The sequence below is a fragment of the Aulostomus chinensis genome, chromosome 18 (assembly GCF_037954235.1).
Source record: "Aulostomus chinensis isolate RoL2024-O1b breed Wild chromosome 18, RoL_Achi_v1.0, whole genome shotgun sequence".
NCBI lineage: Eukaryota > Metazoa > Chordata > Actinopteri > Syngnathiformes > Aulostomidae > Aulostomus > Aulostomus chinensis.
In genome coordinates, this window is record NC_141337.1 from 11,883,382 (window position 1) to 11,905,706 (window position 22,325).

Here is a 22,325-nt window from a genome sequence, read left to right on the forward strand (position 1 = left end):
GGTGGAACTGGTGGAGAGTTTCAAATACCTTGGTGTTCATCTTTCCAAGGACCTGACAAGGGGAGTGATCACCAGGGAGCTGGTGAAGAAGGCCCAGCAGAGACTCTTCTTTCTGCAGGCCCTCAGGAAGACTGGCCTACCACAGAAACTCCTCACCAACTTCTACCAGTGCACCAAAGAGAGTGTCTTGAGCTATGGATGCACTGTGTGGTTCACCAGCAACACCTCAGAGGAGAAGCAAGACCTTCAGGGGATCATCAAGACTGCCCAAAAAAAATCCTCAGGACCCCTGCTCACACCCCTGGATCATATCCACCCCGCCCAGTTGGAAAATTGAGCTGAAAAATCAGGTCTGACTGGACACATACTGGACAAGGTCTTTTTGAGCCCCTTCCCTCTGGCAGGCTCAGGGTCATGAGGGCACAGAAAGAAAGACTGAGAAAAAGCTTCTTCCCCAGGGCTGTGAAAGCTCTGATCACAGCCTGAGCTGGAGTGTTGCTGCAGATTCTAAGCTGCACTTTACTTGTGATGGACATTCAATTCACAAACGTACAACATCACTGGACTCACTGCTCTAGCCTTTATTCTTTTCTATCCGGTTGTTTATTTTCTGTTTTTTATTTATCTATTTAGGCTGCTGTGTGACTGACTGTGTGAAATTTTCATTGAGAATTAAGAAACATTAAAAGTTCAATCAGGACTTTGGACTGAGTCTCTTTTTCCCCTCTCTGTGCTATTTGATTAAATTGAATGAATCACATTTCATAATGTCTCTGATGAAAATCTGGAGTCTGTTTATGTCTTCAACAGTGATGAGGTCTTGAACTGGTCTAAACTGGTGTGAGGGCTCCTCCTCTGGTGGCTTCATGTTCCAAGTGTTCAGCCTCTGAGGGGTTTATGTTCAGGTCTGCTGATGCTTTGTGTTGTTGTGGGTCTCTGGCACAGTAATACACAGCAGAGTCTTCAGGCTGCATGTTCTCTCCATTTAGAGTCACTGTCTTGCTGGAAGAGTCCAAGTCAATACTGAACTTGTTCTTCAGTGAATCTTTGGTGTAAGAAGCTCCAGTATATTTACTTCCAATCCACTCCAGTCCTTTCCCTGCTGGCTGTCTGATCCAAGCTGTGAAGTAGCTACTGAGAGAATAGGAGACCCTGCAGGTGATCGTCAGACGTTGACCCTGCTGCACAGTCACAGAGGCTGGCTGGTCCAAACTTTCACACTTGACACCTGTGGAGGAAAACATGTTGAATCAGTGGACTAAGAGTCAGTGAGCTGGAATCCTACTGTCAGTGTCTCTGCCTCACTGAGACTCACAGGATCCAGCAGCCAGCAGCAGCAGCAGAGCGACACACAACATGGTTGCTCCTGAAGGTGGAACTCCTCTTCCTCTCCTGAAACTGACATCATGACATCAACTTATTTATGATTGGGGAGAGACTCACTTTGCATACAGACACTGGCAGCTTATAAAAGATGGTCACGGTGCACGTTGTCAACAGTTGTGTCATAATTTTCTCTACTTACTCAGTGGACTCAATGATTCATGAATGAACTGACTGAATATAAGAAGCTGACCAACTTGTTGAACTCAATTTATTTGAAGTTACATTTTTGGCTCTTAGATTATTGCATTCATTTCCAGTTTTGGAGCCAGAAATTTTATAGTAAAATCCTTGTTATATAAAACTGTGTTTGACTGAATTGATTCCACAAAAAATATAAAAGGTTTAAAGGCATATTTTTTTTTTGAACAACAGAAAAATACTTTGGTCAAAAATTAGAAAGAAGAAAGAAGAAGTTTCAAACCACAACCCAGCAGGTGCTTTCACAATGTGTTCTCTCTCTCCATTCTTTGCACGATCATAGAAATGGGCTTAGGTTTTTGCTGCCCCCTGCTGGTTTGATTGTTGACTCAGATATCTGCAGATTTCTGAAGTTCAGCTTCAAATTGTTCAGCTTTTTCCATCTAATCAGTTCATTCATTTTTCACTCAGAACCATGTGTCAACCATGACCATCTTTTATAAGGTGCCAGTGTCTGTATGCAAAGTGAGTCTCTCTCCAATCATAAATAAGTTGATGTCATGATGTCAGTTGCAGGAGAGGAAGAGGAGTTCCACCTTCAGGAGCAACCATGTTGTGTGTCGCTCTGCTGCTGCTGCTGGCTGCTGGATCCTATGAGTCTCAGTGAGGCAGAGACACTGACAGTAGGATTCCAGCTCACTGACTCTTAGTCCACTGATTCAACATGTTTTCCTCCATAGTTGTCAAGTGTCAACAGTTGGACCAGCCAGCCTCTGTGACTGTGCAGCCAGGTCAACGTCTGACCATCACCTGCAGGGTCTCCTATTCTATCAGTGGCTACTACACAGCTTGGATCAGACAGCCTGCAGGGAAAGGACTGGAGTGGATTGGATATGAAGCTGTTGGCTCAACCAAATACTACAAAGATTCACTGAAGAACAAGTTCAGCATTGACTTGGACTCTTCCAGCAACAGAGTGACTCTAAAGGGAGAGAACATGCAGCCTGAAGACTCTGCTGTGTATTACTGTGCCAGAGACCCACAACAACATAAAGCATCAGCAGACCTGAACAAAAATCCCTCAGAGGCTGAACACTTGGAACATGAAGCCACCAGAGGAGGAGCCCTCACACCAGTTTAGACCAGTTTAATACTGAGGAGCAAATGTCTCTTTGAAAGCTCTGGACCAAACATGAACTGGAGAAATGAGATCCAGTAGATTCTTGATTGTAAACATTCAGATTGGGATTGGAGTTGAATGATGATCAGATTCATGGAATTCGGTTTGTGAGAAGATTCCTCAACATTCATGTGATTTGTTTCAAGATTCAAAATAAGAGCCTCCAACATGCATTTGAACAATCATAGTCACCAGAATTTACTCTGATGAAGCAAATAGAGGAATATAAAAAATAGACTTTTCAATGTGGTTTAATCTTATTATGTTCCTCTCTCTCTCTCCCACGCACACACACACACACACACACACACACACACACACACACACACACACACAGAGGACCACTCTCCAGTCATAACCCAACACATACTGTTCATACACTGAAGCAGCTCTTTTCCCGTCTCCATCTGTGTGTATGTGGACGTTGATGTTACTGCTAAACAATAGTGTTTGTCTGCGTGTGTGTAGACAGGTGGAATGTCTTATTTGCTGTGATTGTACCAAAATCAAAAACTCCCTTTCCCCCTTGACCCTGAGTTCCTCGCCACTGCAAGTTCAAAGTAACGGGGACCCCCTGCAGGAGATGAGGGCTCATCGATTTCCGTTCAGGTAGATGATTCTTATCAGCACTTGGATAAAACTGCGTGTAAGCCAAAATCAAGGAAGGAAAAAAACCAAAACAGACAAAGCTGCTGTTTCCTCCTAAGTATAAACATTTTAATTGTCTAATTGACTCTGATCATCTTAATTTTTTTCAACTTAACTTCTTATTCAAATCACTTCCCTGGTTTGTCTCAGTGTAATTGCAGTCAGATATCTTGGGAACCAGACTTCAGGCCTTAAAAGATTTCTCATTTTCTGAATTTGTTTATTGGCTAGTGAAGAAGGGATCGGCACTCATTTGGGAAGCTGATCTTGCGAGACAGTTTTCATTTTACATGGTTTTAGAGGAACACTATTTTCATGCTTGGGTTGACACAAGGGAGTCACCTACTCCAGAACAAAATGTTGAGACAAGACCTGGTGCTGATATACCATCATTTGGCAATTGCAATATTGTCATCTAGAGCAACATTCCAGTAAGTTTGCAGAATCATGCAGCACTTCCAGGATGGAGGACACAACGTGTCGAAAGTGAATGAGTGCGCCGCTATAAAAAAGGGTTGATGCTTGAATCTAACAAACATGGTTCCAGACTTGAGTTTGAAAACGATAATCAACAATCGTGTGGTAACGGCAGTAGAAAACAATCCCTGCCCGAAAACACCTGCGGTGACGATCCAGGTTGGACGAATGGTGATGACATCATCACAAGCTCACAACCACATGTTTGTGTTGTTCTGTCATCTCAGTCTGTCATCTTGACTGTCACTCAAGTCTGTCATCTTGAATGGAACTCACTGTCAGTCACATGACTGCCAGTGTCATTTGGGAGAGCAGATTAAAAGCCTCTTGTAACACTGATAACCTTTGTGACACTTCTTGACTCTGATCCATCTAATATTGTTTTATCGTGACAATGAACGGATTGTACTTCAGCAGCAACAATGTACACATCACCACACAGGCCCTGCTCCCACTGGTGAAAAAACACTTTGACCAAGTCTCTGATGTTCAGTGGAGCCTGCTGTCTGATGGGGTCTGGGACTCGGCCACTGAGGCAACACTCGGTGAAATGTACATTGAGCTGATTCAGACGCTCGCCACAGGTATCCTGAGGGCTATGTTGGCCAACAGTTTGGCAGAGCAGTGTCACAACGATGGACAAAACAATGCGCAGTTAGAATCACTGCTGTTGACTCTTGGTGATTCCATCAATGAGACATTCGCCATTGCGCTTGGCGTTCCGCAGAAGGAATGCAAGAGTGCCAGAGAGCTCACGGCACTGATTGAGACGGAGATTTCGGTTAGGGTCACCTCCGCCATATCCACAGGCAAGCAGGACAAGGCTTGGCCTTCAAACTCCCTCATTTACATACCCAGTACCATGTCCAACGTCAGCTTTCTACGGGATATGGTGTATCACACCCTGCAATGTTTGCAGAATTATTTAGGTAAGGTGAAAAGGAAACTGTGTTGGTGTCCAGAAGACACAGAAAAGATAAGTAAGGAACCAGAGGCACTGAAACTAAATGGCACAGTAACAACTGACACGATGAGTAAAATCCTCATGAAGTGGTCAGTGACCAACAAACCTGCAGCAGCTGTTGATGCTCAGACTGCAGCGGTTGACATTTTGGAGACGATTGCCAAGGACCTTCGTTATAATGCTTCCAGACGTTACGTGTACGTCAGCATGCGACCAATCCAGAAAAAGCTTAATCAGTTCTTTGCATCCCAAGCAAAGACCACTGACAGGACATTTGATCCAAATATCTACGAACGCAGCTATTTCACTGATCAACACCAGCTACGGCTGATGGAGGAGCTGAAGGGAATGTTTCAGAAGGAACACTCCCAATTCCTGGTGGGTCTCCCAGAGAGGTCTGTGGTATGTGCTGGTCCCAGGTCTCTCAGACCAGAATCCCCGTTAACCTGGAAGGTCAAGAATCTCGAGGAGACATCTCCTCCAGCAAACTTTGACATCATCCAGGAGGGTTTTGTTGATTTGGTCAAGAAAGTTGACCAGCCAGACTTCCAGAGTGAGATCGCTAAGTTCTCCAAAGAACTAACCAGTAATCTGTTGGAGCACGCGCTGTCTGGTGCAACGTTTGCCGGGCCCTTAGTCCCAACAGAACCCGAAGAGCCCAACCAGGTCATGTCAGGAAGCGACCTCAACAATCTTGAAGTCCTGCATGTGATGGCAGCGGACAATGTGAGAAACTTCCTACAGAAGGTGCTCCTCGCGGTGCAGATGGGGCCAATGAAGGTGAATTACGCTGATGAGGCCACTGGTGCTCTGAGTGACATCAGCAAGTTGTTAACGGGGCTGAACAAACCCGAGGACCTGCAAATCACACCAGAGTCAACAGAAGCTTCATCTCATGACCAGAATCAAGAGCAGGTCAGCATTCTGATGCATGCTCTCATCATCAGGCTGGTCAAGCTCCTCCCCCGTAAATACAAGTCCATGCATCTGAACATTTTCCCCATCATTAAACGTCTGTCTGAAAACCTACCAGGAGAGATCATCTCCCCTCATCTTGATGCTCTCCAAAACACAACCACCTGGACGAATTTATGCAAGGCTGTGATGAAGGGCCTTGTGAAGGAGTGTGGTTCTGCTGTTCAGCTCATGGAGGCTGCAGAGAACGGGGACTCTTCTTTTGATGAGGCTGTTTTTGAGCATTTAAAGAGACACCTCAATGCCCTCCAAGATGGTTCTTTACATGGAAAGAAAAACAAGATCCGTCGCTTCTTCTCCGCTGTACGGCGAGGTTTGGCCAAGCCCTTCAAGAAGTGCTTTCGATGCAACCGAATAAGTGACTCACACTTCCTGGAGTAAGGTGGACCCTGAGGAGATTTTTGGGATCATCGTCAGTGTTGGCTGCACAAGTAGAGCAGGTGTAGAACCACTCCTCCAATGAATTTACATCCAACAGTTTTTCATGAGCAGTCACATGCTGCAATAGCAGCTATGAAACAGCTTCCTTTTAACGGGCAGGGACATTGAGCAGATCCAGGATCAATGGGAATGGACATCTGCTTTGACAGGTCAGGAGGACAGAATGGGGCAGAGACAGAGACGGAAAGAGAAAGGGAGAGAAAAGAAAGAAAGAAAAGGAGACAGAGAGAGGGAGAAGGTAGGTGGGGCCGAATGGGTTTGGCCCTCTTGGGTGAGTGTGAGGTCCCCTTCCTTTTTTTTTTTGTTTGGGGTGTGTGTGTGTGTGTGTGTGTGTGTGTGTGTGTGTGTGTGTGTGTGTGGGGTGCTCTGTCCAGTGCCGGTGACCCTGGTTGTTGTAGTGGGCTGTGGTTTGCCCTGTCTCAGCGTAGGGTGTGGGTGTTTGTGTGTGTGTGTGTGTGGGGGGGGGGGGGGGGGTGCTCTGTCCAGTGCCGGTGACCCTGGTTGTTGTAGTGGGCTGTGGTTTGCCCTTTCTGGGTGTAAGGTGTGGGTGTGTGTCGGCCTCGCCCCTGGCTGAACGATGGGGCTCTGGCCAGATCTCGGGCTTGAGGGGCTCCATGCTCCTTTGCTCAGCTCGTACTGCCGGGGGAGAAATGCCCAGTGGCTCCAGGTTCCTCTGTCTCCCCTGTCTCTCTGCGGGCAGCCTCCAGATGGGGGTTGCTGCTCCTATGATTTCTGCGGGTACAGGTATCGGTTTGGCCTGTTGCTGTCTCCTGGGGGCAGGCTGACCTGGGGCTCCCTGTGATCTGGGGCTTTCTGGATGTCCTGGTGGCTTGGTCCTGACTTGCCTGCTATCCAGGACCGGGGGTGTTCTGGTCCCACACATCAACTACAGTCAGCTACCCACAGCATCCAATGACAAATCGTAGCATACACATGCACACACGCAGTGCATAACGAATAGCTAATTCCACACTCATGCATTTATTTTAAATTATATTAAACCAAATTTTGAATTTTCACTAGAAATTCTGCAACCAGTGTTTTTCTTTTTTTCTGTTGTTATTGTTATTGTTTGTTATTGACAGTGAAGGAACATAAGATATTAAGCCACATTGAAAAGTCTATTTTTTATATTCCTCTCTTTGCTTCATCAGAGTAAATTCTTGTGACAATGATTGTTCAAATGCATGTTGGAGGCTCTTATTTGGAATCTTGAAACAAATCACATGAATGTTGAGGAATCTTCTCACAAACCGAATTACTTGAATCTGATCATCATTCAACTCCAATCCCAATCTGAATGTTCAGAATCAAGAATCTACTGGATCTCATTTCTCCAGTTCATGTTTGGTCCAGAGCTTTCATAGAGAGATTTGCTCCTCAGTATTAAACTGGTCTAAACTGGTGTGAGGGCTCCTCCTCTGGTGGCTTCATGTTCCAAGTGTTCAGCCTCTGAGGGGTTTTTGTTCAGGTCTGCTGATGCTTTGTGTTGTTGTGGGTCTCTGGCACAGTAATACACAACAGAGTCTTCAGGCTGCATGTTCTCTCCCTTTAGAGTCACTGTCTTGCTGGAAGAGTCCAAGTCCATACTGAACTTGTTCTTCAGTGAATCTTTTAAGTATTTGGATCCGCCAACGCGTTCAAATCCAATCCACTCCAGTCCTTTCCCTGCAGGCTGTCTGATCCAAGCTGTGTACCAACTACTGATAGAAAAGGAGACCCTGCAGGTGATGGTCAGACGTTGACCCTGCTGCACAGTCACAGAGGCTGGCTGGTCCAAACTTTCACACTTGACACCTGTGGAGGAAAACATGTTGAATCAGTGGACTAAGAGTCAGTGAGCTGGAATCCTACTGTCAGTGTCTCTGCCTCACTGAGACTCACAGGATCCAGCAGCCAGCAGCAGCAGCAGAGCGACACACAACATGGTTGCTCCTGAAGGTGGAACTCCTCTTCCTCTCCTGCAACTGACATCAACATGTTTTTATAGCAGATGAGGAGGAAGTTCTCTTTGCATAGGGAAGGATTCTGAGGGCTCATAAGAGCAGGATCCTGCAGAAGCAGTGAGACCACAAACTGGCCAGCTGCACCAGCAACAGAGAAGCAGAGCAGCACAACAGCACTGCTATGAATTCTGCTGCTAGGAAGCCAAACATTATGAATGCAACTTAACATGAGACATAAAAACATGTTTTAAAATGTCCTCTGATGTTTTTCTTGTGGTCTTGGTTCTCTTCTTTGTGTTCAACACATTAAATCCTGGTGTCATTGTGGGAGAGCGAGGCTGTTTCTCTCTTTCTTGTCTTCAGTTCAAGAGCTGCTGACTGGAATGTTTTATGGAACAAACAAACATGAGAATGATCTCCTACTGTAGATTATTAGCTGCAGAAGAGCATTTCACAAAAAGAGGAACTATTCTCATATTGAGGGAAACATTTGATAGCACCAGTTTCCTGCAAGACCAACAGGTGCACTGACGACGCCATCTGTTTCCTGCTCCGCACCGTCCTCACTCACCTGGAGACCCGACATGAGGATGCTGTTTGTTGACTCTAGCTCTGCTTTCAATACCATCAACGCAAGCAAGCTGGTCGACAAACTGCTGTTGCTCAGCCTGGATTACCACCTCTGCAGTTGGATTAAGGACTTCCTCTCCCAGAGACCTCAGCCCGTGAGACTGGGAGACGTCACTTCATCCATCACCATCCTCAACACCAGCACCCCTCAAGGCTGTGTTCTTAGCCCCCTTCTCTGCTCACTCTTCACCCACGACTGCACTACCATTCACTCAACAAACCACACATTCTAGTTTGCAGATGACACAGCAGTAGTGGGGTTGATTACCAACGGCACTGAGGCAGCCTACAGAGAGGAGGTTCAGACCCTCACGTCCTGGTGTCGGAACAATGACCTGCTCCTCTACACCAGCAGGACAAAGGAGCTCGTCATCGACTTCAGGAAACGCAGGGACCCATCTCAGGCCAGTCTGATGATCGATGGAGAAGTGGTGGAACTGGTGGAGAGTTTCAAATACCTTGGTGTTCATCTTTCCAAGGACCTGATAAGGGGAGTGATCACCAGGGAGCTGGTGAAGAAGGCCCAGCAGAGACTCTTCTTTCTGCAGACCCTCAGGAAGACTGGCCTACCACAGAAACTCCTCACCAACTTCTACCAGTGCACCAAAGAGAGTGTCTTGAGCTATGGATGCACTGTGTGGTTCACCAGCAACACCTCAGAGGAGAAGCAAGACCTTCAGGGGATCATCAAGACTGCCCAAAAAAAATCCTCAGGACCCCTGCTCACACCCCTGGATCATATCCACCCCGCCCAGTTGGAAAATAGAGCTGAAAAATCAGGTCTGACTGGACACATACTGGACAAGGTCTTTTTGAGCCCCTTCCCTCTGGCAGGTTCAGGGTCATGAGGGCACAGAAAGAAAGACTGAGAAAAAGCTTCTTCCCCAGGGCTGTGAAAGCTCTGATCACAGCCTGAGCTGGAGTGTTGCTGCAGATTCTAAGCTGCACTTTACTTGTGATGGACATTCAATTCACAAACGTACAAAATCACTGGACTCACTGCTCTAGCCTTTATTCTTTTCTATCCGGTTGTTTATTTTCTGTTTTTTATTTATCTATTTAGGCTGCTGTGTGACTGACTGTGTGAAATTTTCATTGAGAATTAAGAAACATTAAAAGTTAATAAATCATGAGAGTTTTGTTTAAAAAATTCTGGAGATGAAAAATGAGCCTTCTGAGGTCCAAACTGAAGAATGGACACCTTTTTACCAAAAAACAAAAACACAAAACAACTTAATTGTTGAATTTAAAGCGGAACATTGATGAACTTTGATGACACATGAAGTTCATTTATGATGAAATCCTGTGAAAATGAATAAAACCAGTTCAGTGTTAAAGCTAAGATGTTTCTATTGATGAATTTAATTTGTTTCATATTCATGGAAATGTGGGAGACAGTGAAGGAACATAATAAGATATTAAGCCACATTGAAAAGTCTATTTTTTATATTCCTCTATTTGCTTCATCAGAGTAAATTCTGGTGACTATGATTGTTCAAATGCATGTTGGAGGCTCTTATTTGGAATCTTGAAACAAATCACATGAATGTTGAGGAATCTTCTCACAAACTGAATTCCATGAATCTGATCATCATTCAACTCCAATCCCAATCTGAATGTTCAGAATCAAGAACCTACTGGATCTCATTTCTCCAGTTCATGTTTGGTCCAGAGCTTTCATAGAGACATTTGCTCCTCAGTATTAAACTGGTCTAAACTGGTGTGAGGGCTCCTCCTCTGGTGGCTTCATGTTCCAAGTGTTCAGCCTCTGAGGGGTTTTTGTTCAGGTCTGCTGATGCTTTGTGTTGTTGTGGGTCTCTGGCACAGTAATACACAGCAGAGTCTTCAGGCTGCATGTTCTCTCCCTTTAGAGTCACTCTGTTGCTGGAAGAGTCCAAGTCCATACTGAACTTGTTCTTCAGTGAATCTTTTAAGTATTTGGATCCACCAACGCGTTCAGATCCAATCCACTCCAGTCCTTTCCCTGCTGGCTGTCTTATCCAAGCTGTGTAGTAGCTACTGATAGAATAGGAGACCCTGCAGGTGATCGTCAGACGTTGACCTGGCTGCACAGTCACAGAGGCTGGCTGGTCCAAACTTTCACACTTGACACCTGTGGAGGAAAACATGTTGAATCAGTGGACTAAGAGTCAGTGAGCTGGAATCCTACTGTCAGTGTCTCTGCCTCACTGAGACTCACAGGATCCAGCAGCCAGCAGCAGCAGCAGAGCGACACACAACATGGTTGCTCCTGAAGGTGGAACTCCTCTTCCTCTCCTGAAACTGACATCATGACATCAACTTATTTATGATTGGGGAGAGACTCACTTTGCATACAGACACTGGCAGCTTATAAAAGATGGTCATGGTGCACGTTGTCAACAGTTGTGTCATAATTTTCTCTACTTACTCAGTGGACTCAATGATTCATGAATGAACTTACTGAATATAAGAAGCAGACCAACTTGTTGAACTAAATTTATTTGAAGTTACATTTTTGGCTCTTAGATTATTGCATTCATTTCCAGTTTTGGAGCCAGAAATTTTATAGTAAAATCTTTGTTATATAAAACTGTGTTTGATTGAATTGATTTCACAAAAAATATAAAAGGTTTAAAGGCAATTTTTTTTTGAATAACAGACAAATATTTTGGTCAAAAATTAGAAAGAAGAAAGAAGAAGTTTCAAACCACAACCCAGCAGGTGCTTTCACAATGTGTTCTCTCTCTCCATTCTTTGCACGATCATAGAAATGGGCTTAGGTTTTTGCTGCCCCCTGCTGGTTTGATTGTTGACTCAGATCTCTGCAGATTTCTGAAGTTCAGCTTCCAAATGTTCAGCTTTTTCCATGAAATCAGTTCATTCATTTTTCAATGAGAACCATGTGCCAACCATGACCATCGTTTTTAAACTTAACTTCTTATTCCAATCACTTCCCTGGTTTGTCTCATTTTAATTGCAGTCAGATATCTTGGGAACCAGATTTCAGGCCTTAAATGATTTCTCATTTTCTGCATTTGTTTATCGGCTAGTGAAGAAGGGATCGGCACTCTTTTGGGAAGCTGATCTTGCGTGACAGTTTTCAAACTACACTGTTTTAGAGGAACACTATTTTCATGCTTGGGTTGACACAAGGGAGTCACCTACTCCAAAACAAAATGTTGAGACAAGACCTGGTGCTGATATACCATCATTTGGCAGTTGCAATATTGTCATCTAGAACAACATTCCAGTAAGTTTGCAGAATCATGCAGCACTTCCAGGATGGAGGACACAACGTGTCTAAAATGAATGAGTGCGCCGCTATCAAAAAGGGTTTGATGCTTGAATCTAACAAACATGGTTCCAGACTTGAGTTTGAAAACGATAATCAACGATCTTGTGGTAACGGCAGTAGAAAACAATCCCTGCCCGAAAACATCTGCGGTGACGATCCAGGTTGGACGAATGGTGATGACATCATCACAAGCTCACAACCACATGTTTGTGTTGTTCTGTCATCTCAGTCTGTCATCTTGACTGTCACTCATTCTGTCATCTTGACTGTCTCTCAAGTCTGTCATCTTGAATGGAACTCACTGTCAGTCACATGACTGCCAGTGTCATTTGGGAGAGCAGATTAAAAGCCTCTTGTAACACTGATAACCTTTGTGACACTTCTTGACTCTCATCCATCTAATATTGTTTTATCGTGACAATGAACGGATTGTACTTCAGCAGCAACAATGTACACATCACCACACAGGCCCTGCTCCCACTGGTGAAAAAACACTTTGACCGAGTCTCTGATGTTCAGTGGAGCCTGCTGTCTGATGGGGTCTGGGACTCGGCTACTGAGGCAACACTCGGTGAAATGTACATTGAGCTGATTCAGACGCTCGCCACAGGTATCCTGAGGGCTATGTTGGCCAACAGCTTGGCAGAGCAGTGTCACAACGATGGACAAAACAATGCGCAGTTAGAATCACTGCTGTTGACTCTTGGTGACTCCATCAATGAGACATTCGCCATTGCGCTTGGCGTTCTGCAGAAGGAATGCAAGAGTGCCAGAGAGCTCACGGCACTGATTGAGACGGAGATTTCAGTTAGGGTCACCTCCGCCATATCCACAGGCAAGCAGGACAAGGCTTGGCCTTCAAACTCCCTCATTTACATACCCAGTACCATGTCCAACGTCACCTTTCTACGGGATATGGTGTATCACACCCTGCAATGTTTGCAGAATTATTTAGGTAAGGTGAAAAGGAAACTGTGTTGGTGTCCAGAAGACACGGAAAAGATAAGTAAGGAACCAGAGGCACTGAAACTAAATGGCACAGTAACAACTGACACGATGAGTAAAATCCTCATGAAGTGGTCAGTGACCAACAAACCTACAGCAGCTGTGGATGCTCAGACTGCAGCAGCTGACATTTTGGCCACGATTGCCAAGGACCTTCGTTATAATGCTTCCAGACGTTACGTGTACATCAGCATGCGACCAATCCAGAAAAAGCTTAATCAGTTCTTTGCATCCCAAGCAAAGACCACTGACAGGACATTTGATCCAAATATCTACGAACGCAGCTATTTCACTGATCAACACCAGCTACGGCTGATGGAGGAGCTGAAGGGAACGTTTCAGAAGGAACACTCCCAATTCCTGGTGGGTCTCCCAGAGAGGTCTGTGGTATGTGCTGGTCCCAGGTCTCTCAGACCAGAATCCCCGTTAACCTGGAAGGTCAAGAATCTCGAGGAGACATCTCCTCCAGCCAACTTTGACATCATCCAGGAGGGTTTTGTTGATTTGGTCAAGAAAGTGGACCAGCCAGACTTCCAGAGTGAGATCGCCAAGTTCTCCAAAGAACTAACCAGTAATCTGTTGGAGCACGTGCTGTCTGGTGCAACGTTTGCCGGGCCCTTAGTCCCAACAGAACCCGAAGAGCCCAACCAGGTCATGTCAGGAAGCGACCTCAACAATCTTGAAGTCCTGCATGTGATGGCAGCGGACAACGTGAGAAACTTCCTACAGAAGGTGCTCCTCGGGGTGCAGATGGGGCCAATGAAGGTGAATTACGCTGATGAGGCCACTGGTGCTCTGAGTGACATCAGCAAGTTGTTAACGGGGCTGAACAAACCCGAGGACCTGCAAATCACACCAGAGTCAACAGAAGCTTCATCTCATGACCAGAATCAAGAGCAGGTCAGCATTCTGATGCATGCTCTCATCATCAGGCTGGTCAAGCTCCTCCCCCGTAAATACAAGTCCCTGCATCTGAACATTTTCCCCATCATTAAACGTCTGTCTGAAAACCTACCAGGAGAGATCATCTCCCCTCATCTTGATGCTCTCCAAAACACAACCACCTGGACGAATTTATGCAAGGCTGTGATGAAGGGCCTTGTGAAGGAGTGTGGTTCTGCTGTTCAGCTCATGGAGGCTGCAGAGAACGGGGACTCTTCTTTTGATGAGGCTGTTTTTGAGCATTTAAAGAGACACCTCAATGCCCTCCAAGATGGTTCTTTACATGGAAAGAAAAACAAGATCCGTCGCTTCTTCTCCGCTGTACGGCGAGGTTTGGCCAAGCCCTTCAAGAAGTGCTTTCGATGCAACCGAATAAGTGACTCACACTTCCTGGAGTAAGGTGGACCCTGAGGAGATTTTTGGGATCATCGTCAGTGTTGGCTGCACAAGTAGAGCAGGTGTAGAACCACTCCTCCAATGAATTTACATCCAACAGTTTTTCATGAGCAGTCACATGCTGCAATAGCAGCTATGAAACAGCTTCCTTTTAACGGGCAGGGACATTGAGCAGATCCAGGATCAATGGGAATGGACATCTGCTTTGACAGGTCAGGAGGACAGAATGGGGCAGAGACAGAGACGGAAAGAGAAAGGGAGAGAAAAGAAAGAAAGAAAAGGAGACAGAGAGAGGGAGAAGGTAGGTGGGGCCGAATGGGTTTGGCCCTCTTGGGTGAGTGTGAGGTCCCCTTCCTTTTTTTTTTTTGTTTGGGGTGTGTGTGTGTGTGTGTGTGTGGGGTGCTCTGTCCAGTGCCGGTGACCCTGGTTGTTGTAGTGGGCTGTGGTTTGCCCTGTCTCAGCGTAGGGTGTGGGTGTTTGTGTGTGTGTGTGGGGGGGGGGGGGGGGGTGCTCTGTCCAGTGCCGGTGACCCTGGTTGTTGTAGTGGGCTGTGGTTTGCCCTTTCTGGGTGTAAGGTGTGGGTGTGTGTCGGCCTCGCCCCTGGCTGAACGATGGGGCTCTGGCCAGATCTCGGGCTTGAGGGGCTCCATGCTCCTTTGCTCAGCTCGTACTGCCGGGGGAGAAATGCCCAGTGGCTCCAGGTTCCTCTGTCTCCCCTGTCTCTCTGCGGGCAGCCTCCAGATGGGGGTTGCTGCTCCTATGATTTCTGCGGGTACAGGTATCGGTTTGGCCTTTTGCTGTCTCCTGGGGGCAGGCTGACCTGGGGCTCCCTGTGATCTGGGGCTTTCTGGATGTCCTGGTGGCTTGGTCCTGACTTGCCTGCTATCCAGGACCGGGGGTGTTCTGGTCCCACACATCAACTACAGTCAGCTACCCACAGCATCCAATGACAAATCGTAGCATACACATGCACACACGCAGTGCATAACGAATAGCTAATTCCACACTCATGCATTTATTTTAAATTATATTAAACCAAATTTTGAATTTTCACTAGAAATTCTGCAACCAGTGTTTTTCTTTTTTTCTGTTGTTATTGTTATTGTTTGTTATTGACAGTGAAGGAACATAAGATATTAAGCCACATTGAAAAGTCTATTTTTTATATTCCTCTCTTTGCTTCATCAGAGTAAATTCTTGTGACAATGATTGTTCAAATGCATGTTGGAGGCTCTTATTTGGAATCTTGAAACAAATCACATGAATGTTGAGGAATCTTCTCACAAACCGAATTACTTGAATCTGATCATCATTCAACTCCAATCCCAATCTGAATGTTCAGAATCAAGGATGTACTGGATCTCATTTTTTCCAGTTCATGTTTGGTCCAGAGCTTTCAAAGAGAGATTTGCTCCTCAGTATTAAACTGGTCTAAACTGGTGTGAGGGCTCCTCCTCTGGTGGCTTCATGTTCCAAGTGTTCAGCCTCTGAGGGATTTTTGTTCAGGTCTGCTGATGCTTTGTGTTGTTGTGGGTCTCTGGCACAGTAATACACAGCAGAGTCTTCAGGCTGCATGTTCTCTCCCTTTAGAGTCACTCTGTTGCTGGAAGAGTCCAAGTCCAGACTGAACTTGTTCTTCAGTGAATCTTTTAAGTATTTGGATCCGCCAACGCGTTCCAATCCAATCCACTCCAGTCCTTTCCCTGCAGGCTGTCTGATCCAAGCTGTGTACCAGCTACTGATAGAATAGGAGACCCTGCAGGTGATGGTAATACGTTGACCCTGCTGCACAGTCACAGAGGCTGGCTGGTCCAAACTTTCACACTTGACACCTGTGGAGGAAAACATGTTGAATCAGTGGACTAAGAGTCAGTGAGCTGGAATCCTACTGTCAGTGTCTCTGCCTCACTGAGACTCACAGGATCCAGCAGCCAGCAGCAGCAGCAGAGCGACACACAACATGGTTGCTCCTGAAGGTGGAACTCCTCTTCCTCTCCTGCAACTGACATCAACATGTTTTTATAGCAGATGAGGAGGAAGTTCTCTTTGCATAGGGAAGGATTCTGAGGGCTCATAAGAGCAGGATCCTGCAAAAGCAGTGAGACCACAAACTGGCCAGCTGCACCAGCAACAGAGAAGCAGAGCAGCACAACAGCACTGCTATGAATTCTGCTGCTAGGAAGCCAAACATTATGAATGCAACTTAACATGAGACATGAAAACATGTTTTAAAATGTCCTCTGATGTTTTTCTTGTGGTCTTGGTTCTCTTCTTTGTGTTCAACACATTAAATCCTGGTGTCATTGTGGGAGAGCGAGGCTGTTTCTCTCTTTCTTGTCTTCAGTTCAAGAGCTGCTGACTGGAATGTTTTATGGAACAAACAAACATGAGAATGATCTCCTACTGTAGATTATTAGCTGCAGAAGAGCATTTCACAAAAAGAGGAACTATTCTCATATTGAGGGAAACATTTGATAGCACCAGTTTCCTGCAAGACCAACAGGTGCACTGACGACGCCATCTGTTTCCTGCTCCGCACCGTCCTCACTCACCTGGAGACCCGACATGAGGATGCTGTTTGTTGACTCTAGCTCTGCTTTCAATACCATCAACGCAAGCAAGCTGGTCGACAAACTGCTGTTGCTCAGCTTGGATTACCACCTCTGCAGTTGGATTAAGGACTTCCTCTCCCAGAGACCTCAGCCCGTGAGACTGGGAGACGTCACTTCATCCATCACCATCCTCAACACCAGCACCCCTCAAAGCTGTGTTCTTAGCCCCCTTCTCTGCTCACTCTTCACCCACAACTGCACTACCATTCACTCAACAAACCACACATTCTAGTTTGCAGATGACACAGCAGTAGTGGGGTTGATTACCAACGGCACTGAGGCAGCCTACAGAGAGGAGGTTCAGACCCTCACGTCCTGGTGTCGGAACAATGACCTGCTCCTCTACACCAGCAGGACAAAGGAGCTCGTCATCGACTTCAGGAAACGCAGGGACCCATCTCAGGCCAGTCTGATGATCGATGGAGAAGTGGTGGAACTGGTGGAGAGTTTCAAATATCTTGGTGTTCATCTTTCCAAGGACCTGATAAGGGGAGTGATCACCAGGGAGCTGGTGAAGAAGGCCCAGCAGAGACTCTTCTTTCTGCAGACCCTCAGGAAGACTGGCCTACCACAGAAACTCCTCACCAACTTCTACCAGTGCACCAAAGAGAGTGTCTTGAGCTATGGATGCACTGTGTGGTTCACCAGCAACACCTCAGAGGAGAAGCAAGACCTTCAGGGGATCATCAAGACTGCCCAAAAAAAATCCTCAGGACCCCTGCTCACACCCCTGGATCATATCCACCCCGCCCAGTTGGAAAATTGAGCTGAAAAATCAGGTCTGACTGGACACATACTGGACAAGGTCTTTTTGAGCCCCTTCCCTCTGGCAGGCTCAGGGTCATGAGGGCACAGAAAGAAAGACTGAGAAAAAGCTTCTTCCCCAGGGCTGTGAAAGCTCTGATCACAGCCTGAGCTGGAGTGTTGCTGCAGATTCTAAGCTGCACTTTACTTGTGATGGACATTCAATTCACAAACGTACAACATCACTGGACTCACTGCTCTAGCCTTTATTCTTTTCTATCCGGTTGTTTATTTTCTGTTTTTTATTTATCTATTTAGGCTGCTGTGTGACTGACTGTGTGAAATTTTCATTGAGAATTAAGAAACATTAAAAGTTCAATCAGGACTTTGGACTGAGTCTCTTTTTCCCCTCTCTGTGCTATTTGATTAAATTGAATGAATCACATTTCATAATGTCTCTGATGAAAATCTGGAGTCTGTTTATGTCTTCAACAGTGATGAGGTCTTGAACTGGTCTAAACTGGTGTGAGGGCTCCTCCTCTGGTGGCTTCATGTTCCAAGTGTTCAGCCTCTGAGGGGTTTTTGTTCAGGTCTGCTGATGCTTTGTGTTGTTGTGGGTCTCTGGCACAGTAATACACAGCAGAGTCTTCAGGCTGCATGTTCTCTCCCTTTAGAGTCACTGTCTTGCTGGAAGAGTCCAAGTCAATACTGAACTTGTTCTTCAGTGAATCTTTGGTGTAAGAAGCTCCAGTATATTTACTTCCAATCCACTCCAGTCCTTTCCCTGCTGGCTGTCTGATCCAAGCTGTGTAGTAGCTACTGAGAGAATAGGAGACCCTGCAGGTGATGGTCAGACGTTGACCCTGCTGCACAGTCACAGAGGCTGGCTGGTCCAAACTTTCACACTTGACACCTGTGGAGGAAAACATGTTGAATCAGTGGACTAAGAGTCAGTGAGCTGGAATCCTACTGTCAGTGTCTCTGCCTCACTGAGACTCACAGGATCCAGCAGCCAGCAGCAGCAGCAGAGCGACACACAACATGGTTGCTCCTGAAGGTGGAACTCCTCTTCCTCTCCTGAAACTGACATCATGACATCAACTTATTTATGATTGGAGAGAGACTCACTTTGCATACAGACACTGGCAGCTTATAAAAGATGGTCATGGTGCACGTTGTCAACAGTTGTGTCATAATTTTCTCTACTTACTCAGTGGACTCAATGATTCATGAATGAACTGACTGAATATAAGAAGCTGACCAACTTGTTGAACTCAATTTATTTAAAGTTACATTTTTGGCTCTTAGATTATTGCATTCATTTCCAGTTTTGGAGCCAGAAATTTTATAGTAAAATCCTTGTTTTATAAAACTGTGTTTGACTGAATTGATTTCACAAAAAATATAAAAGGTTTAAAGGCAAATTTTTTTTTTTGAATAACAGAAAAATATTTTGGTCAAAAATTAGAAAGAAGAAAGAAGAAGTTTCAAACCGCAACCCAGCTGGTGCTTTCACAATGTGTTCTCTCTCTCCATTCTTTGCACGATCATAGAAATGGGCTTAGGTTTTTGCTGCCCCCTGCTGGTTTGATTGTTGACTCAGATCTCTGCAGATTTCTGAAGTTCAGCTTCAAATTGTTCAGCTTTTTCCATCTAATCAGTTCATTCATTTTTCACTCAGAACCATGTGTCAACCATGACCATCTTTTATAAGCTGCCAGTGTCTGTATGCAAAGTGAGTCTCTCTCCAATCATAAATAAGTTGATGTCATGATGTCAGTTGCAGGAGAGGAAGAGGAGTTCCACCTTCAGGAGCAACCATGTTGTGTGTCGCTCTGCTGCTGCTGCTGGCTGCTGGATCCTGTGAGTCTCAGTGAGGCAGAGACACTGACAGTAGAATTCCAGCTCACTGACTCTTAGTCCACTGATTCAACATGTTTTCCTCCATAGTTGTCAAGTGTCAACAGTTGGACCAGCCAGCCTCTGTGACTGTGCAGCCAGGTCAACGTCTGACCATCACCTGCAGGGTCTCCTATTCTATCAGTGGCTACTACACAGCTTGGATCAGACAGCCTGCAGGGAAAGGACTGGAGTGGATTGGATCTGAAGCTGTTGGCTCAACCAAATACTACAAAGATTCACTGAAGAACAAGTTCAGTATGGACTTGGACTCTTCCAGCAACAGAGTGACTCTAAAGGGAGAGAACATGCAGCCTGAAGACTCTGCTGTGTATTACTGTGCCAGAGACCCACAACAACACAAAGCATCAGCAGACCTGAACAAAAACCCCTCAGAGGCTGAACACTTGGAACATGAAGCCACCAGAGGAGGAGCCCTCACACCAGTTTAGACCAGTTTAATACTGAGGAGCAAATGTCTCTTTGAAAGCTCTGGACCAAACATGAACTGGAGAAATGAGATCCAGTAGATTCTTGATTCTGAACATTCAGATTGGGATTGGAGTTGAATGATGATCAGATTCATGGAATTCAGTTTGTGAGAAGATTCCTCAACATTCATGTGATTTGTTTCAAGATTCCAAATAAGAGCCTCCAACATGCATTTGAACAATCATAGTCACCAGAATTTACTCTGATGAAGCAAATAGAGGAATATAAAAAATAGACTTTTCAATGTGGTTTAATCTTATTATGTTCCTCTCTCTCTCTCTCTCTCCCACGCACACACACACACACACACACAGAGGACCACTCTCCAGTCATAAACCAACACATACTGTTCATACACTGAAGCAGCTCTTTTCCCGTCTCCATCTGTGTGTATGTGGACATTGATGTTACTGCTAAACAATAGTGTTTGTCTGCGTGTGTGTAGACTGGTGGAATGTCTTATTTGCTGTGATTGTACCAAAATCAATAACTCCCTTTCCCCCTTGACCCTGAGTTCCTCGCCACTGCAAGTTCAAAGTAACGGGGACCCCCTGCAGGAGATGAGGGCTCATCGATTTCCGTTCAGGTAAATGATTCTTATCAGCACTTGCATAAAACTGCGTGTAAGCCAAAATCAAGGAAGGAAAAAAACCAAAACAGACAAAGCTGCTGTTTCCTCCTAAGTAAAAACATTTTAATTGTCTAATTGACTCTGATTATCTTAATTTTTTTAAACTTAACTTCTTATTCAAATCACTTCCCTGGTTTGTCTCAGTGTAATTGCAGTCAGATATCTTGGGAACCAGACTTCAGGCCTTAAAAGATTTCTCATTTTCTGCATTTGTTTATTGGCTAGTGAAGAAGGGATCGGCACTCATTTGGGAAGCTGATCTTGCGAGACAGTTTTCATTTTACATGGTTTTAGAGGAACACTATTTTCATGCTTGGGTTGACACAAGGGAGTCACCTACTCCAAAACAAAATGTTGAGACAAGACCTGGTGCTGATATACCATCATTTGGCAATTGCAATATTGTCATCTAGAGCAACATTCCAGTAAGTTTGCAGAATCATGCAGCACTTCCAGGATGGAGGACACAACGTGTCGAAAGTGAATGAGTGCGCCGCTATAAAAAAGGGTTTGATGCTTGAATCTAACAAACATGGTTCCAGACTTGAGTTTGAAAACGATCATCAACAATCGTGTGGTAACGGCAGTAGAAAACAATCCCTGCCCGAAAACACCTGCGGTGACGATCCAGGTTGGACGAATGGTGATGACATCATCACAAGCTCACAACCACATGTTTGTGTTGTTCTGTCATCTCAGTCTGTCATCTTGACTGTCACTCAAGTCTGTCATCTTGAATGGAACTCACTGTCAGTCACATGACTGCCAGTGTCATTTGGGAGAGCAGATTAAAAGCCTCTTGTAACACTGATAACCTTTGTGACACTTCTTGACTCTCATCCATCTAATATTGTTTTATCGTGACAATGAACGGATTGTACTTCAGCGGCAACAATGTACACATCACCACACAGGCCCTGCTCCCACTGGTGAAAAAACACTTTGACCAAGTCTCTGATGTTCAGTGGAGCCTGCTGTCTGATGGGGTCTGGGACTCGGCCACTGAGGCAACACTCGGTGAAATGTACATTGAGCTGATTCAGACGCTTGCCACAGGTATCCTGAGGGCTATGTTGGCCAACAGTTTGGCAGAGCAGTGTCACAACGATGGACAAAACAATGCGCAGTTAGAATCACTGCTGTTGACTCTTGGTGACTCCATCAATGAGACATTCGCCATTGCGCTTGGCGTTCCGCAGAAGGAATGCAAGAGTGCCAGAGAGCTCACGGCACTGATTGAGACGGAGATTTCGGTTAGGGTCACCTCCGCCATATCCACAGGCAAGCAGGACAAGGCTTGGCCTTCAAACTCCCTCATTTACATACCCAGTACCATGTCCAACGTCACCTTTCTACGGGATATGGTGTATCACACCCTGCAATGTTTGCAGAATTATTTAGGTAAGGTGAAAAGGAAACTGTGTTGGCATCCAGAAGACACAGAAAAGATAAGTAAGGAACCAGAGGCACTGAAACTAAATGGCACAGTAACAACTGACACGATGAGTAAAATCCTCATGAAGTGGTCAGTGACCAACAAAC

The 22,325-nt window shown here is 45.5% G+C and overlaps 1 protein-coding gene and 1 gene segment (V, D, J or C); one reads left to right on the plus strand and one right to left on the minus strand.

Annotated features, from left to right (window-relative positions):
• The first annotated feature begins 4,188 nt into the window (after positions 1-4,188).
• On the plus strand, positions 4,189-6,546 carry LOC147245165 (uncharacterized). The gene has a single exon (XM_086184926.1). It carries the CDS (start codon positions 4,224-4,226, stop codon positions 6,147-6,149), a length of 1,926 nt encoding a protein of 641 aa, XP_086041052.1. The 5' UTR covers positions 4,189-4,223; the 3' UTR covers positions 6,150-6,546.
• A 1,059-nt stretch (positions 6,547-7,605) lies between these two features.
• Positions 7,606-8,136, minus strand: LOC147245166 (Ig heavy chain V region 5A-like). The segment is given in 2 exon segments: positions 7,606-8,006; positions 8,094-8,136. Coding segments are annotated over 2 exon segments (444 nt in total).
• Positions 8,137-22,325: the final 14,189 nt, after the last annotated feature.